The sequence below is a fragment of the Trichoderma citrinoviride genome (assembly GCF_003025115.1).
Source record: "Trichoderma citrinoviride strain TUCIM 6016 unplaced genomic scaffold BBK36scaffold_15, whole genome shotgun sequence".
In the NCBI taxonomy this organism is placed as follows: Eukaryota; Fungi; Ascomycota; class Sordariomycetes; order Hypocreales; family Hypocreaceae; genus Trichoderma; species Trichoderma citrinoviride.
This window is the reverse complement of record NW_020194723.1, coordinates 318,689-340,252: the sequence shown is the minus strand read 5'-3', so window position 1 is coordinate 340,252 and position 21,564 is coordinate 318,689. Positions and strand designations below refer to the sequence as shown.

Here is a 21,564-nt window from a genome sequence, read left to right as displayed (position 1 = left end):
CGGCATCGCTGTCGCTACTGTCGCTGTCGCTGGTTGCGCCAGTGGACGACGCGGCGTCGGCTCTACCGCTGAATGCGTCCTCCAGAGTCGACGCGGACGTGCGACCGTGAGAAATGTTGGACATCTCGCCCAGCCGCATGAGCTGAATGGCGACATCCTTGTCTTCCTCCGACATGCAGCTTCCGACGGTGGGGTCGGGAGTTGGGAGGATGCCCATGCCATGTGCCATGCTATGGCTGCCATAGGAGATGCTGTGCCGACCGCGACGGTCGCTGGAGACAGGGGTCGAGTACAGGCCCATCTGGCCCTGCGCACTACCGTAGCTCTGCGGCGACTGCAGCGGTCGGGGGTGTACAAAAGGGTTCTGACTGGTCTGGACGTACGAGAGAGAGTGTCGGTGATGCTCAATACGTCTCGCGGGAGAAACGGATGGATTTGAAGTGGCGGCCGGCATTTGAGGTGGTGCGAAAAGCGGCAGTTCCTGCGGCGAAAAATCAGTGTTAGCAAATTGCGAGCAATTAATGCAATGGGGTCATGATGATGATGATGATGATGATGATGATGATGATGATGGTGCGCCAGGCTTACAGAGCTTTCAAACTTGGCCCTCTTTCGTCGGCCGCCCTCGACAATGTTCTCAACGCTGATGTCGGTGGTGCCGAGCTGCTCCTTAGCTCGGGCAGACGTGGTGCTCGGGGCGCCGTCGCCGCTGCTGTAGCCGTTCATGCTTTCGGCGTAGGCGTCAGCGTGGCCTTGGAGCGCCCGGCTCTTGGTGGAGCGAGAGCGACCCTTTTTGCCATTGGAGCTGGTCGAGTCGCTTCTGCGTCCCCGCGACACATTGGGCGAAGGACTGCGGCGGCGTGGTGATGTCGAATTGGAGCGGGCCATGTCAGGACCGAAGCGCTGGGGCAGGGCGTAGGCATCGCCGCCGTAGTAGGAGTCGGCGCCCATGTGCAGGCCGCGATAGCGATGCGACTCGAGGGCAGCGCCGGGAGCCTCTTCGATGACTCGAACGTAGACGACCATGTTGTTGCGGAAATTTTCATATCGCGCAATCAGGGTGTTGCCAAGCTCGTCCTCGAAGCTGACGCCTTTTGATCCGGGCGGGCCCGAGTACAAGCCGTAAAAGTTCTTGACGGTTGTGACAATCGAGTCCGTGGTATCATGAGGATAGATCTGGACTCGCATGGGCAGGCGCGCACGGTATTGGGGCGAGTCGAGGAACAGCAGCTCAAATGCGACGTTCTTGGGGCTCGGCGCCTGACGGGGCGAGACACTGCCGCCGTTTGAGGACGCCGCCGACATGCCGCCCGAGGTGTTTATGGGGGACAATGAGTTCATTTTTCTTTTCTCTTGGATTTTTCCTATCTTGTCGATAGATTTTGTGTGTTGTAGTAGTCGGCTCGGATGGAAGGGGGAGAGATGGGCGATCGAGGGTTCGTTGGAAGAAGAGTTGGGCTGGGGACGTGGTCGGACAGAAGCAGCAGCTTCAGGCAAGAGTATCGCTCGGCGAGAGGACGGGCAATTTCATCACTGGCCGAAAGCCAGGACTCGAGAAAGGGCTCTTCCGCTTCTAGATGATGATGACTGATGAGGCAATGTCCAAACTTCATCAACCATCCAGGCTATGCGGTAAGCGCCTGCTTCTTGGTCAGCTCCTGGCTGGCGCGGCGGCGGATTCGGCGGCGACGAAGACTGGCGAGAGCGGCGGCGCTCAGGGCAGGATCTGGACGGGCGAACCAGCGAGATTAGCCATGAGGATTCGCGAGAGTCTCGGAGACAAAGGCTTGCACACAAGAGCTGGGCGAGAGATGGCGCAGCTCTCGGACGGGGGAAGCGGGTTGGGGGAAGAGGAAAAAAGCTTCTGTGAACCACGGCGCTGGGCACGCAAAGGAACGGGCTGGGTGGGATGAGGTGCGAATCCAAGGGACAGGGGCGTGCTGGAGGCCCGAATTCAGGGCAGAGGCATGATCGCGCACGACGACAGAGGCGATGGGAACTCACCAGAGGGATTCAGGAGTGGTTTGCAAAGCTGTTGCTGTGAGGCCAAGTTGGTAGAATGTGTGCATGGGGAAAAGAGGAGCTGCTAGGCGAGGTCGAACGATGGATTTTGTCGCTGGCCGGCCTTGGGCTCACCAACACGGCGAGTCCTGCTGTCGCCGGCTGCTGGCAGCGCCTTGCAGCGCCTGTGGTGCGGCGGCCTGGTGGGCGCTGAGGGCGCTGGAGGGCCGGGCGGCGCAGGCCTGGACAGCGCTGGAGCCGCTGGAGCACGTATCGACGGTTAGCGGGCTTGGTAGTGCGGTCGACGGGACGCCCCAGAAGCGCCATGCATCATCGAGTCGCATCGATTCAGTCCACCCGGCTTCTGTTCGCCGTCTCGTCCCCTTTGCGCCTGATCGGACCAAGAGCCTCGTCCGTCTCGAGTATCTACGCTGATACGACTATCCATCATCGGTCGGCCTTCTGCCAGCGGACATTCTCGAAAATCGGGACATGGGCTGCTCCTCAGGATACAGCGGCCGTTCTCTGCTGTGATCTACGGACGGCGCAAACAAGCCGCGCCGGATGATGCAGAGCCCGCCCACCTCCAGCCTCCAGCCTGCGACTCCGATCTTGCCCTCGCATCGCGCACATTTTCTACGAGTACAGATACGATTATACCTGCTTGGCTTATCCGTGCGGCCAAAAGAGCTGAAAGGGAGAGACAAACTAACGTATCCGTCAGAAAAAGGCAACCTCCTCCGCGGGTGCCTCAGGTATTGTGCCCAGTCTTAGTCGCGGTTGCATGTGCATACATACAGACATGGCCCTGCCCTACCTTACACGTACGTATTCGGCATTCAAGTTGGCGATATTGATCTGCTGCGTCTATACACCCAGGATGGAATTGTCTTTATATTTATGAATCAATCGACTTGGTACTACCTGCTCGGCTGTCTCGAGGCAATGGTTTCGACGGCTGAAGCAACAGCCAAGCCAGCGCCTCTCTCTCGTCTCAACAAAGGCACAGAGAAAGTTCCATCCACGGCCGCAGCCACACGAGCCGCCAGCCAAGCCAACCGGCCTATAACACCACCGCATCTCCAAACCCTCGAAATCCTTCGTCAGGCACCACAGCAGATGCTTAGGGCAGCATACATTCACACATACATACATGCTGGTACATACATACATGTCGACGGTCATATCTCTGCTTGGGTCTTGGCCAATCCCTTTCCTGCAGCACAGTACGCACACGCGAGGGGCCAGGCGGCAGCCTCGCTCAACTACTGTGCCGGCCCACGGATTCGCACACGGCCAGCGTTGGGGACCACAGTCTCAGGCCTTCTCGCAATGCCGCGAAGAGGGTCGGAGTCAAAGGGGAACTGGCGCTGAGGCGATGGCAACGCAGGGCCGGAAAGGGCATAGGCTTGCAGAGACCGCTCGTTTGGCCCGTTTGACCCGTCACCAACTCATCAACGTCCCTAGTCTGGTGACCCCGTCGGCCATTTTCGCGTAGTAGCATCATCTATTATTATGGAGTTGTTCGTTGTCAAACTCAGCCAGAGGGGCCCACACGGACAGCGAAGGCGACGCCACCAGCCCCTCATGGGCTGCGATCCCACGATGTGGCCGGCAACTGACATGCAGAGTGTGTCGAGCTACAGTCATGCTCGTTAGGTCCTTGGGTGGTGATGGTACGGGGGGCAGGAGTAGTGATACATGTTGGTATGACTGCTGGTATCGAAAGGAGAGACAGACAAAGAAAGGCTGATGTGTGCGTTCGTGCCGTTTCTGTCCCGTCTCTGTCCTGCTCTGCTCAGCTCAGCTCAGCTCTGGCCAGTGTCACAAGTTGGTTGATACCGGATGGTGGTTGGTAGGAGGGCATATCAAGGTACATGCGCATTACATGTACAGACAGGCTGTATCGCATCACGGTCATGTCTCCCCTCGCTCTCCAATGGCTGAGATGTGACATTAGGCATGCGCAATTCCAAGTTCGAAAGCTGCAGGACGCTGGGCGTGCGTGTGCAGACGTGCGTCCATGCGGCCTGGCGTTGATTGATTGATTGACTGCGATTGATTGATCCGCCACCCTCTCCGCACCACTGCTGCTGGCCCGGCAGACAAACATCCATCCTCGTGCTTTTCTTGTACAGCAAAATGGCCAGGGTCCCAGGCCAGGGCTCCGCGAGAAGCGCATTCCGACGACGCCCATGGGCTGGGCTGGGCTGGCCTACGTAGGTTGTCGATAGCTGGGGCGGGACAAGGCACAATCTAGGATTCTCTCGCAGACAAAGAGCGACGGGATCGTCTGTTTCTGATGTATTCTTCGACCCTCGGGCGGAAAAAAAGAGGAGCTAAAGGAGAGGGAGAACCGAGCTGTGCTGGACCGTCACCTCCGGCCATGGGTGAGCGAGGCTGCTTTGCTAGTCTCCAAGCATCCCAAGTTCACCTTGAGGGCCTCTGCATCTACCGCCACTTGGTAGGTGTACGCAGCACTGTTGGTATGTAGCAGCAACTTGGTCAGAAAGTCAACGAGCGAGACGAGCGCTGGGTGCTAAATTTACCTCCAATATTATTCCCCGAGGGCTGCTGATGGCCAATGGCACCGCACCAGATGCCGGCCCAGAGGCGCCCGCTTTCCCTTGCTGCAGGGATCCTCAACAGCAGGCAAAAGCAAAAAGTGTGTGGGCTCCAGCAGGAGAAGAGAACGAGGTGGGGATCCCAGTCTTTGTGTGTGAGGCGGTAGCGGCAAAGGGCTGGGCCAAGAAGCAAAAGATGCTGGTTGTGATAGGGTGATGGACATAGGGTCCTGGGTTGCGTTGTAATAGGCCGGTTGACTCGAGCGAAGCATGAGCAGAGGCCCCCTCGAGACGACGGCTATCGATTCAGGCCTGCATCGCTACGGCATGACTGCCTGCTTGATGCATTGAATCTGTACTGTACTCATGCCTCGTACTTACTCGTGCGACTTCTGCTTCACCTCCTAGGCAAGAATAGGTTCGAGCCGTGATTTAGTGTGCTGCCGGGGCTCGGCACCGCTTGGGTCCCTGGGCAAGACAAAAGGGACAGAGTTGAGAATGAGACGACCGAGAACAGGTGGTTCAGCCTGCAACGTTTGAGCCATCAAGGCACTCAATCAATCAATCAATCAATCAATCACTTCGTAAGACGCTGCTTGCTTCTTCTGGTGCTCTGTGCAGAGAAACATTTGTAGAGTACAAGCAGCTGTGTCGTCTCGGGCCCTCGCATTTGCTTCTCCTTTCCATCGCCGTCATTATCCCACCGCAAAATTCGATCAAAGCAAAAGAGAGTGGTGTGCCTGGCAACCCCTCGGTCACCAAGCCCTTTTCTCCTCCTCGTTGCAAGATCGGCCCAAACTCTCCTCCAACGGGGAAGAAGAAGAGGAGGAGGGGGAAAAACAAGGGAAAGCTAAAGAGCAGCCGTCCAATGTTTGCTCCATCTCCGTGGCCCGTCAATTGTCAGCCTCTGGTTGGATCACCCGCTGCGCTGGGGGAAAAGGCGAGAATCGCGGCCAGTGGTATTATGCGTGGCTTGGCTAACACACCAGGCTACTGTTCGAGTTTCTTGTCCCCTTTTTTTGATCTTAAACGTGCTCTTTTCCTCTCGTTTCTTCCTTGCTTCTCTTGCTTCTCTTGCGCCTCTCCCCTCCCAATTCCCCCCCTCTTCGGCCTTTACTCTTTCGAGACCCTCTAATTCGGGGAGGGGTGTTCACCAAGGGAAGAGGAAGAGAAAAGAAAAAGAAAATAAGAAATGGGAATCAAAGGACGGCAGAGGACAGGACAGCTGCTTCGTGCTTCGTACAGATGCGTCCAATCCAATCGTCTCCCGTGGCACAAGCTGCTTGCCGCTAGGTCGCAGACCATGTCTTCTCCTATGGGTCCCCGGGTTTCAGTGTCCAGTCGGAGAGGATTCTGTAGGCTTCTCTGGCTTGCGAGGCGTCCACATATTATCCTCCAAGGCCGCTTCGTGCGTGTGCTCGGAAGCTCGTTGGGTTAGCATCGAGAGTCGGGCAGCACGCAGGCAGGCAGGCGTCCGTGCTGGGACTGGCAGTGTTATTCTGCAACCGGCGTGCATTCTGTCTCGCCATTGCCTTCATGTTCCTCTCTCTATCCATCTCCCTTGCTTCTTCCTATTAGTCTTTGGTGCTTTTTCGCAGCAGCAAGATCACTGCTGACAGTCCTGAGATTGCTGAGCGTCTGGTTGCCTATCTGCACGGCTGGCTGCTCCAAAAAGGCAGAACCGGTGTTCGAGCGTCATCTCTTGAAGATCGCTCTCGCGCAGACTCGATGCGAATACACTCACCAGGCGTCCCAAGGATGCCAATCCGTACTGTGGAATCGACCACCGCTGCTCGGATTGGTCTAGGGTGAGCGTCGCATCACGGCCGCACAGTACGAGCAGAGCAGCCGTTCCCCTCGTTGTCTCTTCTTCTCTTGTCACCGCTTTGTCTCCTCTCCTCCTCCCCCCGCGCGCGCAAGCCCGGATGCATGCGCTGAGAGGCTTGTGGATACACAGTTGGGAGCGGACAAGATGCGTGCCGAATCAGCGCCGGAACGGTGGCTCCCCCAGGCGTCGAACCAGCAATCGACGGGACAGCAGCGGCTTGCTGGGCTGGGCCCCGTTCTCCTCCTGTGTGTGTGCCTTGCGGTAGTGGCCAGAGTCTGTGATCGCCTGCATTTGTGCCCCAGACCGGATAATGCATGCAGAGTAGCCTCCCAATGAAAGCTCGCCCTGCGATACAACGGCTGCGGCGTGTGGGCTCGTGTGTGCGTTGTTATTCTTGCGGCCATGCGAGTGATGATGGGATGGCCCTTTTCTGCTTCGGCCCAACGATTTGCGGACCTCGTCGCCGCCATGCACTCACTCACTCTTCGCAGCCAGCCTTTACGAGGCCCCCTCCTTCTCCCTCGTCTTCTGGTCCTACTTGCATGTACATAGCGATACGGGTACTGGTACGGTTTCGGGTACGGACGACACATGCGTCGTCGTACGAAGCACCAGCGCTCGACGTTGTAGCAGTCTTTCGAGAGGTGCGCATGGCATTGCCGCTGCGTATGGGTATCTACAAGCGCGCCATCGTTGAACTCAGCATTGTGGCGCCGGCGACACTAATACTAGCATGACTTTGAAACAAAAAGGAAAGCAAACCATGCACGGCCGGATCGGCACGCGCAAAATATAGCTGCGGTTGCTGCTGAGGGCTGGCCTGCTGAAGCGCTGGCTTCCTGGCCGAGTCCTGTCCGTTGCTGATGATGGATCGTCGAGTGGCTAATTTCAGCGTAGATGTGAAACTCAAGGTGACATGATGCCGTTGGCAGCCGTCTGGGTATAAGGAGATTGTTGGTCCCAGCATTGTACTAGGTACGGAGCACGGGGTAGCAGATTGTTCACGGTGGCGATATTGGAACGGGTCAGCTGTGATATCATGTCGTCAACTGTCGCATGAGAAAATACTATCCCCAACTCCCATTTGAATCGCAAAGGAGAACCGGGACTTGGAGAGCAGCATCCGTGATGAGAGAAGCACATGTCGACTTGTCGCGATGGCGATGTCGAGGTTCCAGATTGTGCGCGACTCTCCCGTGCCTTTGCGACAGACCAACGAGAGGAGATACGACGTTCATCTGAAGCTGGTGAATGCGCAGCGAGACTGTCGAGTCTTGCGCCGGGCGCATCAGCTCACCAAGAGATGACTCGACACCACCTGACAACGGGCAAATTCACACAGCAGTCGCGGCGCAATAAGCTCAATGCCCAGGAATCCGGAACAGAGAAATGGTGGCTGAGGCGGGATGGCAACGCAAAAAGCTGGGTCGGCTAGTGCAACCTTGCGCAAGAGAGGCTGGACGAAGGGGACGATGGATGGCATTCGGTCGTCGTGATGAGGCCCACGTTCCATCAATTCCACGGCCCCTGCGATGCGATTGCTGCAATAAAGGATCGCCGTCGCCTCTGCCTTCGCTGTCGCACTCCATCGCGTCCCGCTTGGTTTCGCTTGATTTCCCAGTCCCTCTGGCGCAGATTGCTCGCATGGGACTTGCGACGATGCATCCAAATTGACGACGCGGCCTGGCCGGAAGGACTATCGCCTGTTCCCCAGTAGCTCAGTTAGCTTGCAACTTTAACAGCCGAGCTTACCAGAGAAGCATAGGACATCGGGGGCCTCGCAAAGAGCACCTGGAAGAGGCGACCGCCTGGCTTCGAGACATGTCTTGATCGCGAGCCCAGCGCTGACGCGAGCGTTCCCTCCCGTTCCTCGCAGCCAACATGTGTCTCCCTTGCCTGAGGCGGCATGTCGCTGTCTCAATCCCGTCTCGAGTGGAGAAGCTGGAAGCTGGAAGCTGGCGGAAGGCAGCCGTTAAAGTGGCCGCGCCTCGTCACGTGAGCACGTGTTGGCCTGGCGCAATTTCCCACGGCCGCCCCAACGCGTCTACGGCGCCTGGATGCGCCGGTCGCAATTTCGTCGTTGGACGAGGAATTCCGCGAGGAAGAGCCACAGCGAGCATCGCTGCACCGTCTGCCTGCTGCACACATGAAACAGACGCCCTCACAGCTTATCGGCGCCGCAGCAGAGGCGCAAAACTGAAACTCTGCGACTCATCGCCATGTCAAGTGAGACGCGACAAGATCGCCCGGCATCCGCAAGCAGCCTAGCGGCCCGGCGGTACGTTCCCCCAGCCCAGCGCTCCGTGCTACGGGCAACGGCGCCAGCCAACCAGCGCCACCCCGGAATATCGTCATCTCCGGGACGACAGGCCAGAGACGCGACCTGTTCGCAGGATGGCCCGTGCGCGCATGCCGGCGCCCCCCAAACCCGCGGCTCGACTAAGGCAAGCTCTGCCACAGCTCCCGCTCCAGCCACGGTACGTACCGACTGGCTGCTTCCTGCGCTAAAGCGTCTGCAGCGCTTGGAGATAAACAAATAAACATTGAAAATTACAACCTCGAGCGCTGCCCGTCGATTAAAATTACGGCCGCCAGATCCAGATTCCAGGGCCTCCTCCCAACCTCCAACCCGCGCCATTCCCACCGACCGTCTCTCTTTCTTCATCCAAGCGGCGCATCGCCTGTTCGCTGCTGGTACTTGCTGTCCGTCGCCCGGACCGTGTACTTGTACTGGCGCATCGTCTCCGTCCTTGTCGCTATCGCCAATTTCCACCTTGCACCTTCTCTGCAACTGAGGGGAATTTGACGGACCAGGGCCTCAGGACAGTCGAGAGCAGCATCTTTTCCCCAGCTCGGGCCTCTTTTCCTCCTTCTCTTCCCAAAACTCTCACATCGTCTTGTTTTTTTTTTGTCTCCGTTTGTACGAAATAACCATCACTCTCGCCCCCTTTCTTTCTTCTTTTTTTCTTTTTCATTCTTCGGCGCTGCACCCTGTATGATCCAAGAGCCAAGGCTGTGTTCGGGGTCCTCGCTTCGACGTGATTAAACGTCACCGTCTAATTTTGTTCTGGTAATCCCTGGGACTCCGTCGTCTCCGAAGTGCGAAACTCTGGAATCTCGGACCCTTCTGGACACGCCGCCTCGCAGACTCTGCTGCATGATACCTTGACGCGGATTCGTCACGACAAGGCTGCGGTGCCTCTTTGCGCCTGGACTCGCATAACGTTATTCGCGCATTCTACCAGATCAGTGTATATCATTCTTAAGGCCTAGGGAGCAAAGCTTAGACGGCCATCTCCAGCATGGACGCACGGGTATGTTGAAAAAGAGCGAGATGCGTCTTCACGCTTCTGCACCCTCCTGATGCTGTGCTGTCCTCTGACGGCACTGCCCCTCCCCTTTCTACCCTGCCTAGCTTGCCTCTGATATCGCGGGGCCCTCGTTGCGTTATACGTAGGCTGACTCTGCGTCTTCATCATCTAGCCTTTTCGACCGCGCGGCAGCGAGAACATGCAGCCCCTTCTCCAGCGGCACAAGTCGATTGCAACCGGCGGCGGCGCTCTGGCTGCTCCTGCGGCTGGACTCAAGGGTCCTGCTAAACGGGCTGCCTTTGGCGACGTGACAAACGTGTCCAAGGTGCTGGGAGCACGTGGCGACGAGGCCAGGGGCGCCAAAAAGGCCGCCATCGTGTCCACGAGCCTCGCCCCCGTATCCGTATCTATTCTGAACAAGGAAAACGCAATGAAGCCTGGCAAAGTCGACCTGTCTCGGCCTGCACAACGACCCACAGGTCTGGCAAGCAACAAGCCCAAGGCGTCGACGATCGAAGCCCGTGCAGAACCTCTGCAGAAGAAGCCCGCAAACGTTTCCGCGCAAGAATCCGCTTATAAACTCGACATTGATATCCTCCAGCCGCACGTTACAACCAATGCGCTGCCACAGCAAAAGCATAACTCGACCTCTCGTGCTGCCCCCGGGGCGCACTCCCTGCAACCTCGTCACCACAAGAGCCAGCCGCAGCTCAAGCAGCAACAGCCAGCACTACGACGAACTCAGAGCAAGATGGAAAAGGCCGACCTCGCCTCCAACAAGCCAGCTCTCGTTGCGGCCGATATCGAGCCTCTAGTCATGCCGCCTCTCATTGAAGACTTCTTGACCGGGGACGAGTCGTATCTGGACTCGCTGGAGTCGCTCACCTTTCCGTCTGAGGAGCCCTCGGGTGCGGAAGACGTGAATCACGGTGACAATCATGTCGAGGTGTTGCCTAAGCTTTTGAACGTCTCTGAGGAGCCCGCCGTCGCCATTGAAGTTGAGCCCTACAAGGAAAACGTCACTCTCGCACTTTCCGAGGTCGAAGAATACTGGGAGGAAGAGGACGAGGAATATGACGACCAGGATCAGGGGTACACAACTGCCCACTCGACCCGTTCTCGCGACATGACATTGGCGAATGCCACGGCCGTCATCGCCCCACGAGTGTCCAGCCGTGTGCAGCGTGAACTGGACGAGGCTAGAATCGAAGTGGAGCAGACCATCACCCCCGAGGAAATCGACGAAGAGATGTGGGATGTCAGCATGGTTGCCGAGTACGGCGAGGAGATTTTTGAGTATATGAGAGAATTGGAGGTGAGCAATCCTTGCGGTCCGCTTTGTCCCCGACTAGTATTTACTGACTTTTTTGTTCCCTTTTGCAGATTAAGATGTTACCCAACCCTTATTATATGGAAATGCAATCCGAAATCCAATGGTCCATGCGGACCGTCCTGATGGATTGGCTGGTGCAGGTGCACCACCGTTTCAACCTCTTGCCCGAGACCCTTTTCCTTACCGTCAACTACATTGACCGGTTCCTCTCCTGCAAGATTGTTTCCATCGGAAAATTGCAGCTGGTGGGGGCCACAGCCATCTTGGTCGCGTCCAAGTACGAGGAAATCAACTGCCCCTCGCTGGACGAGATCGTCTACATGGTGGACGGCGGCTACACAACGGAGGACATCCTCAAGGCGGAGCGCTTCATGCTTAGCATGCTTGGCTTCGAGCTGGGATGGCCCGGCCCCATGAGTTTCCTGCGACGAGTCAGCAAGGCCGACGACTACGACCTCGATACTCGAACTTTGGCTAAATACTTTTTGGAACTTACCATTATGGATGAGCGCTTTGTGGCCTCGCCCCCGAGCTTCCTCGCGGCCGGCGCGCATTGCCTCTCCAGGCTCATTCTGAACAAGGGCGAATGGGTGAGTTTATTTCATGGCCTTGATCCAATCGCATGCACGAAACCGCTGACCAACATGCCTATAGACCAAGCGGCACGTTCACTACTCGGGATACACTTGGAGCCAACTCAGATCGCTGGTGACCATGATGATCGAGTGCTGCGAAAACCCCCACAAGCATCACGCAGCCGTGTTTGAAAAGTACCGAGAAAAGAGGTTCAAGGAGGTCTCGACCCAGGTGCAGCGTGCGCTCGACGCCGGATTCACGCTTCCGCATCACACGACACCCGTTCGTCGCTCACAGCCTCGCCTCCCCAGTACCACCGAACTGCAATATGGCAGCCTTCTCATTCCCATAGAGTCGTGAGAGTCAGCCATTCCAACGATTCGTTTACTTTGATACCCGTTGTGGTACTGCCTCTCGTGGCTTTGCGCTGAGAAGCTCCACGAGTGGCGGATACACGACACCAACATGCCACGGAGAGAAGATGCGGAACGTTTAATACTCCTCTCCTCGTTCTTGAACTTGATCGTCTCCGCATCGATCATGACGAATGCACTTTTCTTGTTCCCCCTTCGGGGATTGCAGGCAATCTACGAAGCCCATGACCCCTATTTGCATTCTCGACGAGGATTAGCCTCTCCTCTTTTCTTTTTGTGGTTTCCTGTCTTCTCTCGTCTTTACTTGTGTTGTGTTTTACTGTCTGGCGTTGGCGGCTTTGCTCTGGAAATGGCGGTAATGGAATGGACACTTATATACCACGCAGGCGCTGGAGGGCGGAAGGGGAGCCGGGATCTGGGCTTGAGGCAAAAAAAGGGAGAGCAACCGGGCGAAAGGGAGGTTTCGGCATGGCGCACCAGGAAGGGCAATGCGCTTTTGCCATGGCAAGGGAAATGGTTCTGGACTTGATAATACCACACCGAAGAAAGCTGTATGGACTAATATCGCCCCGTTATTTATTTGGGCATTACTTTATGGATCCCCTTTTCTTGCTCCTCTTTTTCCCACTGCGTGACGAGTTGACGGAAGCTGGCGGGCTGGGGATGGAGGCTGCGTCTGTAGCGCAAGCGGCGTGCTTGGTCTTTCGTTGCTTGAAGATATCGCGTTGCTGACCGCCCATTCACCGTTTATGCGGGCAGGGCCTTCGGGACATACCGGACCTATGGAACATGCTGCTCTTGTCCCTCGGCAAGTACTGACTCTGATGATGATTGATAATGACAGGTTCTGGGTCTCAATGGCAGCAAGAATGCGATAATACGTTACCCACGAAGAAGCAAATGCTCCCACCTGATAGGTAAGGGGTACCTTTTGTAGGAGTTTGCGGGTAAGGCAAGGAAAGGTACCGGACCCTGAGCTCCACGGCCCGAGTGGCGGCGGAGAAGCAAAAATTGCTCTTCTAGAACAAGGCAGCTGGGTTTCCAGGCAAGGCAAGGCTGTCATTTTCGTCTCTTGACTTGTACGGAGGTACCTGTACAAGCTCCGTATAGGGACTTGTGCTCTGCACAGTGTAAAGCCCTGGAGTCCATCTCTCTCTAATACTCCGTACCTTGCTGTGCCTGATTCACCACGCTGGAAATGGTGAACAAATGGAGTTGATCTGCCAGCAATTGAGGTCACCTACAACATGTACTGCAGGCTGCGAGGACAGGTAGCCGATTGATAGTACTAGTACGTACATACATTGCTGGCGGGCCTGGCCGAATCATCTCCGACTGGCTCCGACCCCAGATTTGCGGGCTGCTAGTGCGAACGGACCTGGGAGGTCCAAGCAATCTGGAACACCGTTTAACCGCTGTAATTTTGGAGGATCATTACGGAGCACCTCCGGGGGAATATAGAGTAAATATAGATATATCAGTACTTATAATGCTGGCAATAGATAGCATGGAGTGTTCAACGGGTCACCGGAATAGAATAGAAGAGCTGTTCTGGAACATGCGGAGATGTTTTGGGCAGAGACATGATAGTATTAGGAGCCCTGGATGGAAAGGGCCGCAGGATCTGATGTCAGCTGTCCGATATGCATGGACGGGGCACGGAGAAGTTTTGCGATCGCGGCGTAATACCTGTTCAGAGCGCGGCTTGTCCGGACTGCGAATATGCGTCTTCCGATCTTTCTTTGTTATCGCAGCACTTGTGATGGCGGGTTGTTGGGTGCTTTAATGCCTCGGAGAAGCCATCGCATGTGGGTTGTCCTCTCCTTGTGATACCAATCAGGTGCAAAAACCGGATACCTGGCAAGGCTTGGAGATCCTGAGTCAAACAGGTACAGGTACAGATGCTCCAATCCTTCCGCCAAGTACAGAGTACCTGGCTCCCGCTCTGTGACTCTCACGTGGCGGACCAGAAAGGCCGCCGTCTCAGGGTCTTCTGACCGCTGTAAACTTGGAACTGGGCAGCCTCTCCACACAAAAGTGCCTCTACGGCGGACGGTTCTCAACGCGGCGCCAGGGGCACGAGAGATGGCGCACACAGTACCGGGTACTTGCACCAACAAAACGGGTGGCAGTTCCGCCAAAACCTTGCAGCCGCCCATCCAATTGATTCGACAAGGAGGTGAACTGTCAATATAATTTTTTTTCTTAGCAGCAGCCATTTTTCCCTCTCTTCTACCTCCTTCGAAATCAGCCTGGACAAGAATCCCTTCTCTTCCCTCTCTTCCTGTGACGCGCCCAACGTCGCCTTTTCCCTTCATTTTCCTTCTTCATTTCTTTCTAATAGACCTAGACTTACAGATACTACTAGAGGGGATTCCGTGCTAGAGGGGCGTCTCCGGCATATTTTCTTGTCTTCCGTTTCCTCTTTTTTTTTGGCGCTTTTCTTCCCCCTGCGAAGCCCCGATTTTCCCACCACAGCTCCACAGCCTCGCCGTTTCTTCCTCCACAGTCAAAGAAGCCAACAACTTTTTTGCTGCTCCTCTTCGTCTTCCCCGCTGGCATTTCCTCCTGCTGCTGCTTCCCCGAGATCAGAGAGAGAGAGAGAGCGTCGGGCTTGCCTTCTTGTTGCCCCCTCCAAGATGTCGGGCGTTTCAACCGTCAAGGAAGCTGTCAAGGAGAGCCTGGTGGGCGTCGAGGAGCCTGCGCAGCTCTCGGCGCAAACCAAGGCTCGCTTCAACAGCCATGCGATCAAGGACCCTCAGACGGGCGAGTTGTATCTGGGGCCTGAGCAGTTCATCGACGCCATTGCGCCCAAGGACGAGGACTATGTGAGTCTGCCATTGAGCCTGAGCCTGTCTTGTTTCATCCCCTTCTCCTCCCCCCCTATTTTTTTTCTTTCTCTTTTCTATGTCGCAGAGTCCCCTTTTCTTTTTTTTTCGCAGTGTCTCTGGGAGATCGGAGTCATATCGGTGCAGTTGCGGGACCCAGTGACTAACCAGGTATCGCACTTGAACAGCACAAGATCAAGAGGGAACAGTACTCCATCCTCTTTGGTGTCGCGGACAGCAAACGCACCGGCCGGGTCTCGTTGACCGACTGGAGCGTTTTCGAGAACCTCCTCGACAAGCCCGATGCGGAGTACGAAATCGCCTTCCGTTTGTTCGACGTCGACCGCACTGGCATTGTCAAGTACGAAGACTTCAAGCGCCTCTACGAGCTCAACAAGGGCCCCGACAACATCCCCTTTGACTGGGACTGCGAATGGGCCAAGCTGTACATTGGCAACAAGAAGAACCGACACCACCTCAACTATGCGCAGTTCTCGCAGATGCTGCGAGGCCTCCAGGGCGAGCGCATCCGACAAGCCTTCCACCGCTTCGACAAGGATGGCGATGGTTACATTGACCCCGAGGACTTTGAGCGCATCATCCGCGAGACGTCGAGACACAAGCTCTCTGACCATCTGCTCAACAACCTGCACACGCTGTGCAACATCTCGGCTAGCAGCAAGGTCTCCTACGCCAACGTGCGAGCCTTTCAGAACATGATTATGGAAATGGACCTGGTCGAGTTGATCTTGCGCCGCGCCGTCTCCAAGACCAAGGACGGCAAGATCACAAGAGCCGAATTCATGAACGAGGCGGCCGGCACCACACGATTCTCGCTCTTCACGCCCATGGAGGCCGACGTCCTCTTCCACTTCGCCAGCCTGGACGAGCCGTCCGGGCGCCTGGGCCTCCGCGACTTCGCCAAGGTTCTGGATCCTTCATGGCGCAACCCCATGTACGACGTCCTGGACACGGCCAGCGGCACGGTTGGAAAGGCCGCGTCCACAGGCAAGGCCGTCTTGCGACAAGCTGCCGAGTCGGCGTACAACTTTGGCCTGGGCAGTTTAGCCGGTGCTTTCGGTGCCTTCATGGTGTATCCCATTGACCTTGTCAAGACCCGCCTGCAGAACCAGCGCGGAGCACAGCCCGGGCAGCGCCTCTACAAGAACTCTATCGACTGCTTCCAGAAAGTAGTGCGCAACGAGGGCTTCCGCGGTCTGTACTCTGGCGTTCTGCCTCAGCTGGTGGGAGTCGCGCCCGAGAAGGCCATCAAGCTGACCGTCAACGACTTGGTGCGCGGCCGCTTGACTGACAAGCAAGGAAAGATTCCCCTGTGGGCCGAGATTGTCGCTGGTGGTACGGCCGGCGGTTGTCAAGTGGTAAGTTGTGTTGAAGCTCCCTAGCCCCTTTTAAGAGGAGAAGATCATGGATGATCTTTTTGTCTAACCGAACGCTGTTTGTAATCTAGGTCTTCACGAACCCTCTCGAAATTGTCAAGATCCGTCTGCAGATCCAGGGCGAAGTCGCCAAGACCGTCGAGGGCACGCCCAAGAGGTCCGCCATGTGGATTGTCCGCAACCTTGGTCTCGTCGGCCTGTACAAGGGCGCATCGGCCTGCCTGCTGCGAGACGTGCCCTTCTCGGCCATCTATTTCCCCACGTACAGCCATCTGAAGAAGGACTTCTTTGGCGAGTCGGCGACCAAGAAGCTCGGCGTCCTGCAGCTCCTGACTGCTGGTGCCATTGCCGGTATGCCTGCGGCCTACCTGACGACGCCGTGCGACGTCATCAAGACCCGTCTCCAGGTCGAAGCTCGTAAGGGTGAGGCGACCTACAACGGACTGCGACACTGCGCCAAGACCATCTGGAAGGAGGAGGGCTTCACGGCCTTCTTCAAGGGCGGCCCGGCTCGTATCTTCCGATCATCGCCCCAGTTCGGCTTCACTCTGGCCGCGTACGAGGTTCTTCAGACCCTGCTGCCCATGCCCGGATCGGGACACCACAAGGACAATGTGCACGTCAGCATGCCGGATCCTCTGTCTGCCTTGAGGCCCAAGAAGGAGTCCAGCCACTTTGCCCGCAGCCGCAACGCGCTCAAGATCATCCTCGATCTTGACGAGGACTTTGGCAAGATTAAGATGCCCGACGAGAAGGGATGGAAGTCGCTGCCCAAGATGATTGGCGGTGGTGGCCAAGCGGCGTAGTGAGAGAAGAGAAGGGGAAGAAGGACATGATGACATGGATAATATAAAACAAGTTGGGGTTCAAAGAAATGAAGAAAGAAGACGAGAGACGTGCATCGTCGAAGCCTCCTATACGAGGGAAGCATTGTCAGGTTTCTCTCCGATGATACGATGCATCAGACTAGGCGTTTTGGGTTGATATACTGCGAGCACAAAAAAGGGGCGAGTTGCTTGTATACTTGTCTTCTATTATGTGGTTTTTTACTTCTACCATTCCCTTTTTTTGGTTCCTTTTGATCACATTGTATTTCTATCAGCCCGAATCCGATCCCGATCCCGATCCCGACGCCGAACCGCTTGTACCCCAAACAGGAGAATCACAAAAGAGGAGCAAGCCATGAGGGATAGAGAAAAGCTATGGGAAAGTGGTGTCTTTATGCGAAGAAGGCGGATATGACTCTTCTTGTGACTCGTTGGCTCTCTGTGTTTGATATTTCCTTTTCTTTTTGTTTTTTTCTTATTTTTCGTTGATTTTATGAGATGAGCTTTAGATCTAGACACGGCATATGGACTAGATGGGGTGGCATGGTCTAGATTAAGAATAGGGGGTTCCTTTGGAGGAGATGGTCCTCGCGGTGTTTCGATAAGATGATGTTGTAGGGATACATGTGGTCGTTGTTGGCGCAACAAAAAGTGTCTTTTTGCTTCTCTTCCCCCTGGTTCCAAGCGTGTTAGTCCCTAGGCATTGAAATTTTGAGAGAAGGAAAATCATGCAAATATGGCCTTTGCATACCTTTGGGGTGAGTTAGGACATTCATCTCTTTACTCTACTTTCTCGACCTGGACCACCGATGATCTGACGAGATTTTCGTACCCGCTCCAGATGTGCGCCCAGGGCGATTCGCACTCGGGCTCAAAAGGCGGCACCTCCGCCCCGACGGGGCTCGTCATGGCATCCGCCAGCCAAGCAAGATAGTCCTCGAAGCCGGTCGTGCTGCCCCCGAAGCGCACCCTCTTGACGCCGCGGACGGCGTCAAAGACGGCGAGGTTGGCGCAGTCGACGCCGAGGAACATGGCCTGGACGACGTCGACGGACAGCTCGTCGAGGCCGGAGAAGGCGTCGCGCGCCTTTTCGCGGTCAAAGGGCAGGGGCAGGTCGAGGCGGACCTGGACGTGGAAGCGGCGGATCATCCGGGGCACGAGGACGGCGGCCTCGCGGAGCGGCGGGTACCAGTTGCGCAGGCGGGGGAAGGAGGTGAGCAGGGAGGGGTGGGCGATGAAGATGTTGGATGCGTAGAGGAAGGGGGTGGCTTCCCAGTTGATTTGGCGGTTGGCGAGGAGGATGGCTGGGTGGACGTGGTGCGGCGAGGGCTCGTCGGATGATGAAGACGGTGGTGATGCGGAGGAGAGGGCGTGGTGGGAGGATGACGAGGCGGGGAGGGAGAGGAGGTGGGCGTAGATTTGGAAGCGGAGCTCGAGGGGGAGGGACATGAAGCCGACCTTTGGTGTTGATGATGGTGGTGACATTGTCGTTGTCGATGATGATGGTTCTGTTTGTGTCGATGATGGAGTTGTTGAGACGGCTTTTGTTGGGGGGTGTTGGTGGAGGGCTTCGAAGTAGGCGAGGTGGTTCATTGTGTAAGTTGGTTGTATAAGTGGACTTTTGCTGATGGCTGTTGATAGATGGGGGGTGTGTAGTCAGGTTTGGTTGACGCAAGGTTGCTGCTATCCAACTATGAAGCAAATGGATATAAAACAAACTGCTTTATTGTTTTCGATATGCTTTGAGAGATTCAAACATACTACAAGACGAGAAAAAGCCCAAGGGGGGGAGAGGCAGACACAGCTTATATCTGAACCAAGGCCACACATCTCACCACTCACCCAGGTTCCGTACGTATGTACCTCTTCCCAGCAAAACACCGAGCAAAGCGAGCAATAGAGTTTAGCCTGCCCGCATGCCGGAACCCACTAGGAGAAAAAAATGATATTTAGAATAAATGTTAAATCCGTAGAATCGCACATAGAAAAACCGACAGTGATGGAAACTCAACTCGCCTTGTGGAGGCAAAAAGCGGTACTAATTTGGGGACGAAAGACAGAAATGGGAAATAAAACAAAAGGGGATGCTGCCCACCATCTTTCCGGCTGAGTGAGTCGGCACTAAGGGAGACCACGGGAGTTGCATCAGCCAATGGAAAAAGTTCCGAGGTTAAAGAAAATACTGCATAGGGTACGAGTTTATGTTCAAAGAGGGAATTAAACCAAGGGCTGGTGGTTGATACTGCAACGGGAAAGGGGGTGGGAGGGAAGATTCTCAGCCCAATGGATTCATCGACTGGGACAAGGGCACGTCATTCGGGATTGAAGCTTTTGAATGCCATGTTATGGCTCGGATCGGCCGTTGCATGTTTTTTTGGGCTTAGACGAAAGTGGCGTTGTTTTTTGTGGTGGTTACAGGAGATAGATGGTGGCTTGTCGGATGTTGTTTACATGTGCGTTAGTGGCATGCGGGTGCTGCTAGCCTGGCCCGATTCTGACGATATGGATATGGCTGATGGACTGGGGGGGTTGCTGATTGATCAGTCGAGGGTGCTGGGAGTTGAAGATATGGGCGGTTGAGGCTGTGTTGGGAGTTGGTGATGGTGATGGTGATGAGCCGGTTGCGTTTTCTGCTGCCGCGGCGGGAGCGAGAAGCGAAAGGGAGCTCTTCTTTTCCGGTTGGGCTGAATCAATGGAGATGTTCTGACTTGGGTGTGGCTGGGGGAATACTTGTGATGTGCAACATACAAAGAACAGAGCAGCGTGTTAGCGATGATGACAATTTAGACGACAGTCTTGCTGATGCTCGTTTTATCTGCCGTGGAGGCTCTCCGAAGGGAGATCTGATAGAGTTTGCGCTCTGCTTACTTGAGACGGGAACCCTTATCATCTGAGTTGAGCCCGTCGAGATGTTACTGCTGACTTGACTCTTCCTTCACTTGCTCGCATGCGGTATCAAGAGTCTGCTCTAACGTCTCTCGCTCTCATGTAAGCTCACCTCCTAAATTAGTGCGCGTCACTCGGCACCAGACACCCGGCAGTATAACAACATGGAAAAGGCATCAACAGCTCCCGTACTGGACGGGCTTGACTCGGTCGCATTCAATGGATTACCTACATACATACATAGGCAAGTCGCAATCGTTCGTGCATTGCGTCTCGGCAGCTGCAAGACTGGGCGGCTGGCCAATTGCATTGATGGGTAATGTATCTCTGCCTTGGGCATCGCCTTGTCCCAACTTCAATGGCCTCACCATGGATGTTTTCTCAGCCAGCCACCAAAGCCACCAGATTCCCGAGGCATTGGATCAAGACTCGCCAGAAGCAGGGAGGCACTACTGCAGCTAGCAGCGGCAGGCCGCCAGAATGACAGCTGAAGGTGAATCCTGGCGTACAGGCACATACTTTCACAAACCCTCATTCGCTGGCCATGTCCGAGTGCCTCAGGTGGTCACTTACAGCATGGTACAATAGCCTCAGTTGCTGCTCCTGGCACAAAATACGTGTACCGGCATGGACGAATTGAGCTTTTCTAAACGGGGCTGCCGGGATCGGTACACACGTAGGTATTCAGCTTCTGTTTAATTAGCGTTCCATCAAGCCATCAAAAGTGGCGCGAATCTGCTGCATCTGCCACAGCCGTCGTCCGATCACGCCAAGCCTCACACCATTGCCCAATCTATGTTGCCCCTGGTCGACAGCTCTGATAGCGAATATCTCGGAAGTCTGGGTGCAGGGCGACAAGAACCATGGCAAAAACACGAGATGTGTGCCTTGCATGCGTGACGTTGGAAGCTGCCGAGGATGAGAAAAAGGGGAATCTTTTCCTTGAGAATTTTTTCTTTTCTATGGCAACGATGGCGTTACATGGAGATGCACAGATCATACCAGGGCACGGAGAATTTCCCTCGCATCCGGGCTCCGAAAGAGACGGTATCCGGCATTGTTTCGGGCGGACGATGGGAAACGAAATCTCCCTTTTGAAAGAAATGACTCGATGGGATTTTCGACGTGGCGGTGACGACAAATTGCCGATGGGCAAGGTCATCGATGGCCAGTTCGATGTTGTCGGCTTTGTCTGATGGCGCCGTGGCATGTAAGTTGAAGCTGTCGATGCGGACGCGGACTTCCCTTTTCCCGCCATCTCAGGACGTCTTTGGAATTCTTTTTTGGCCCGATACACACACCGACCCTGGCCACGGGTTGACATCTGAGCTGTTCCTGGCCAGCCATCGGTATACAAAGTCGATTTGTCTTGGGTCATTGATACGGGAGTCATGTATCGTTGCCATGAAACTACCCGTCGATACCCTGGATATCGGGGCCTGCATACCTTGCCTCTTCGCCCAGTCGAGGATCTGGCTCGCGGGATTACGACGGTAATGTATGCTGGTCTTTGGAAATGTCGTAAACAAGCCATGTCGGATTCCGCGTCCAAGAAGACGGCAATCCCATGCATCTTTGAATGAATAGCTTCAGGGAGATGCCATCAACATCGTGAGCGGCATGAGCTTATTGAAATACC

The 21,564-nt window shown here is 55.6% G+C and overlaps 4 protein-coding genes across 4 annotated transcripts in view; 2 read left to right on the top strand and 2 right to left on the bottom strand.

The window, feature by feature from the left end:
* BBK36DRAFT_1183700 (hypothetical protein) overlaps nucleotides 1-1,342 on the bottom strand; it is a gene marked incomplete at both ends in the record, with an annotated part of 1,989 nt that extends 647 nt beyond the window's left edge. Inside the window, 2 exons of the mRNA XM_024896365.1 lie at nucleotides 48-481; nucleotides 589-1,342. Coding sequence (XP_024746172.1) covers nucleotides 48-481; nucleotides 589-1,342 — 1,188 coding nt within the window. The remainder of the gene's footprint in view (nucleotides 1-47; nucleotides 482-588) is intronic.
* Nucleotides 1,343-9,677: 8,335 nt separating this feature from the next.
* Nucleotides 9,678-11,973, top strand: BBK36DRAFT_1183693 (hypothetical protein; the record flags this gene model as incomplete). Its single annotated transcript, XM_024896364.1, has 5 exons — nucleotides 9,678-9,707; nucleotides 9,877-10,257; nucleotides 10,342-11,019; nucleotides 11,088-11,627; nucleotides 11,692-11,973. The coding sequence occupies exons 1-5, from the start codon at nucleotides 9,696-9,698 to the stop codon at nucleotides 11,971-11,973; spliced, it is 1,893 nt and encodes a 630-aa protein (XP_024746171.1). The 5' UTR covers nucleotides 9,678-9,695.
* A 2,653-nt stretch (nucleotides 11,974-14,626) lies between these two features.
* Nucleotides 14,627-17,018, top strand: BBK36DRAFT_1162632 (mitochondrial carrier protein; the record flags this gene model as incomplete). The annotated part of the gene is made up of 3 exons (XM_024894460.1): nucleotides 14,627-14,815; nucleotides 15,004-16,194; nucleotides 16,284-17,018. 3 exons carry the CDS (start codon nucleotides 14,627-14,629, stop codon nucleotides 17,016-17,018), a joined length of 2,115 nt encoding a protein of 704 aa, XP_024746170.1.
* Nucleotides 17,019-17,819: 801 nt separating this feature from the next.
* Nucleotides 17,820-18,488, bottom strand: BBK36DRAFT_1128368 (hypothetical protein; the record flags this gene model as incomplete). The annotated part of the gene is made up of 1 exon (XM_024891606.1): nucleotides 17,820-18,488. One exon carries the CDS (start codon nucleotides 18,486-18,488, stop codon nucleotides 17,820-17,822), a length of 669 nt encoding a protein of 222 aa, XP_024746169.1.
* Nucleotides 18,489-21,564: the final 3,076 nt, after the last annotated feature.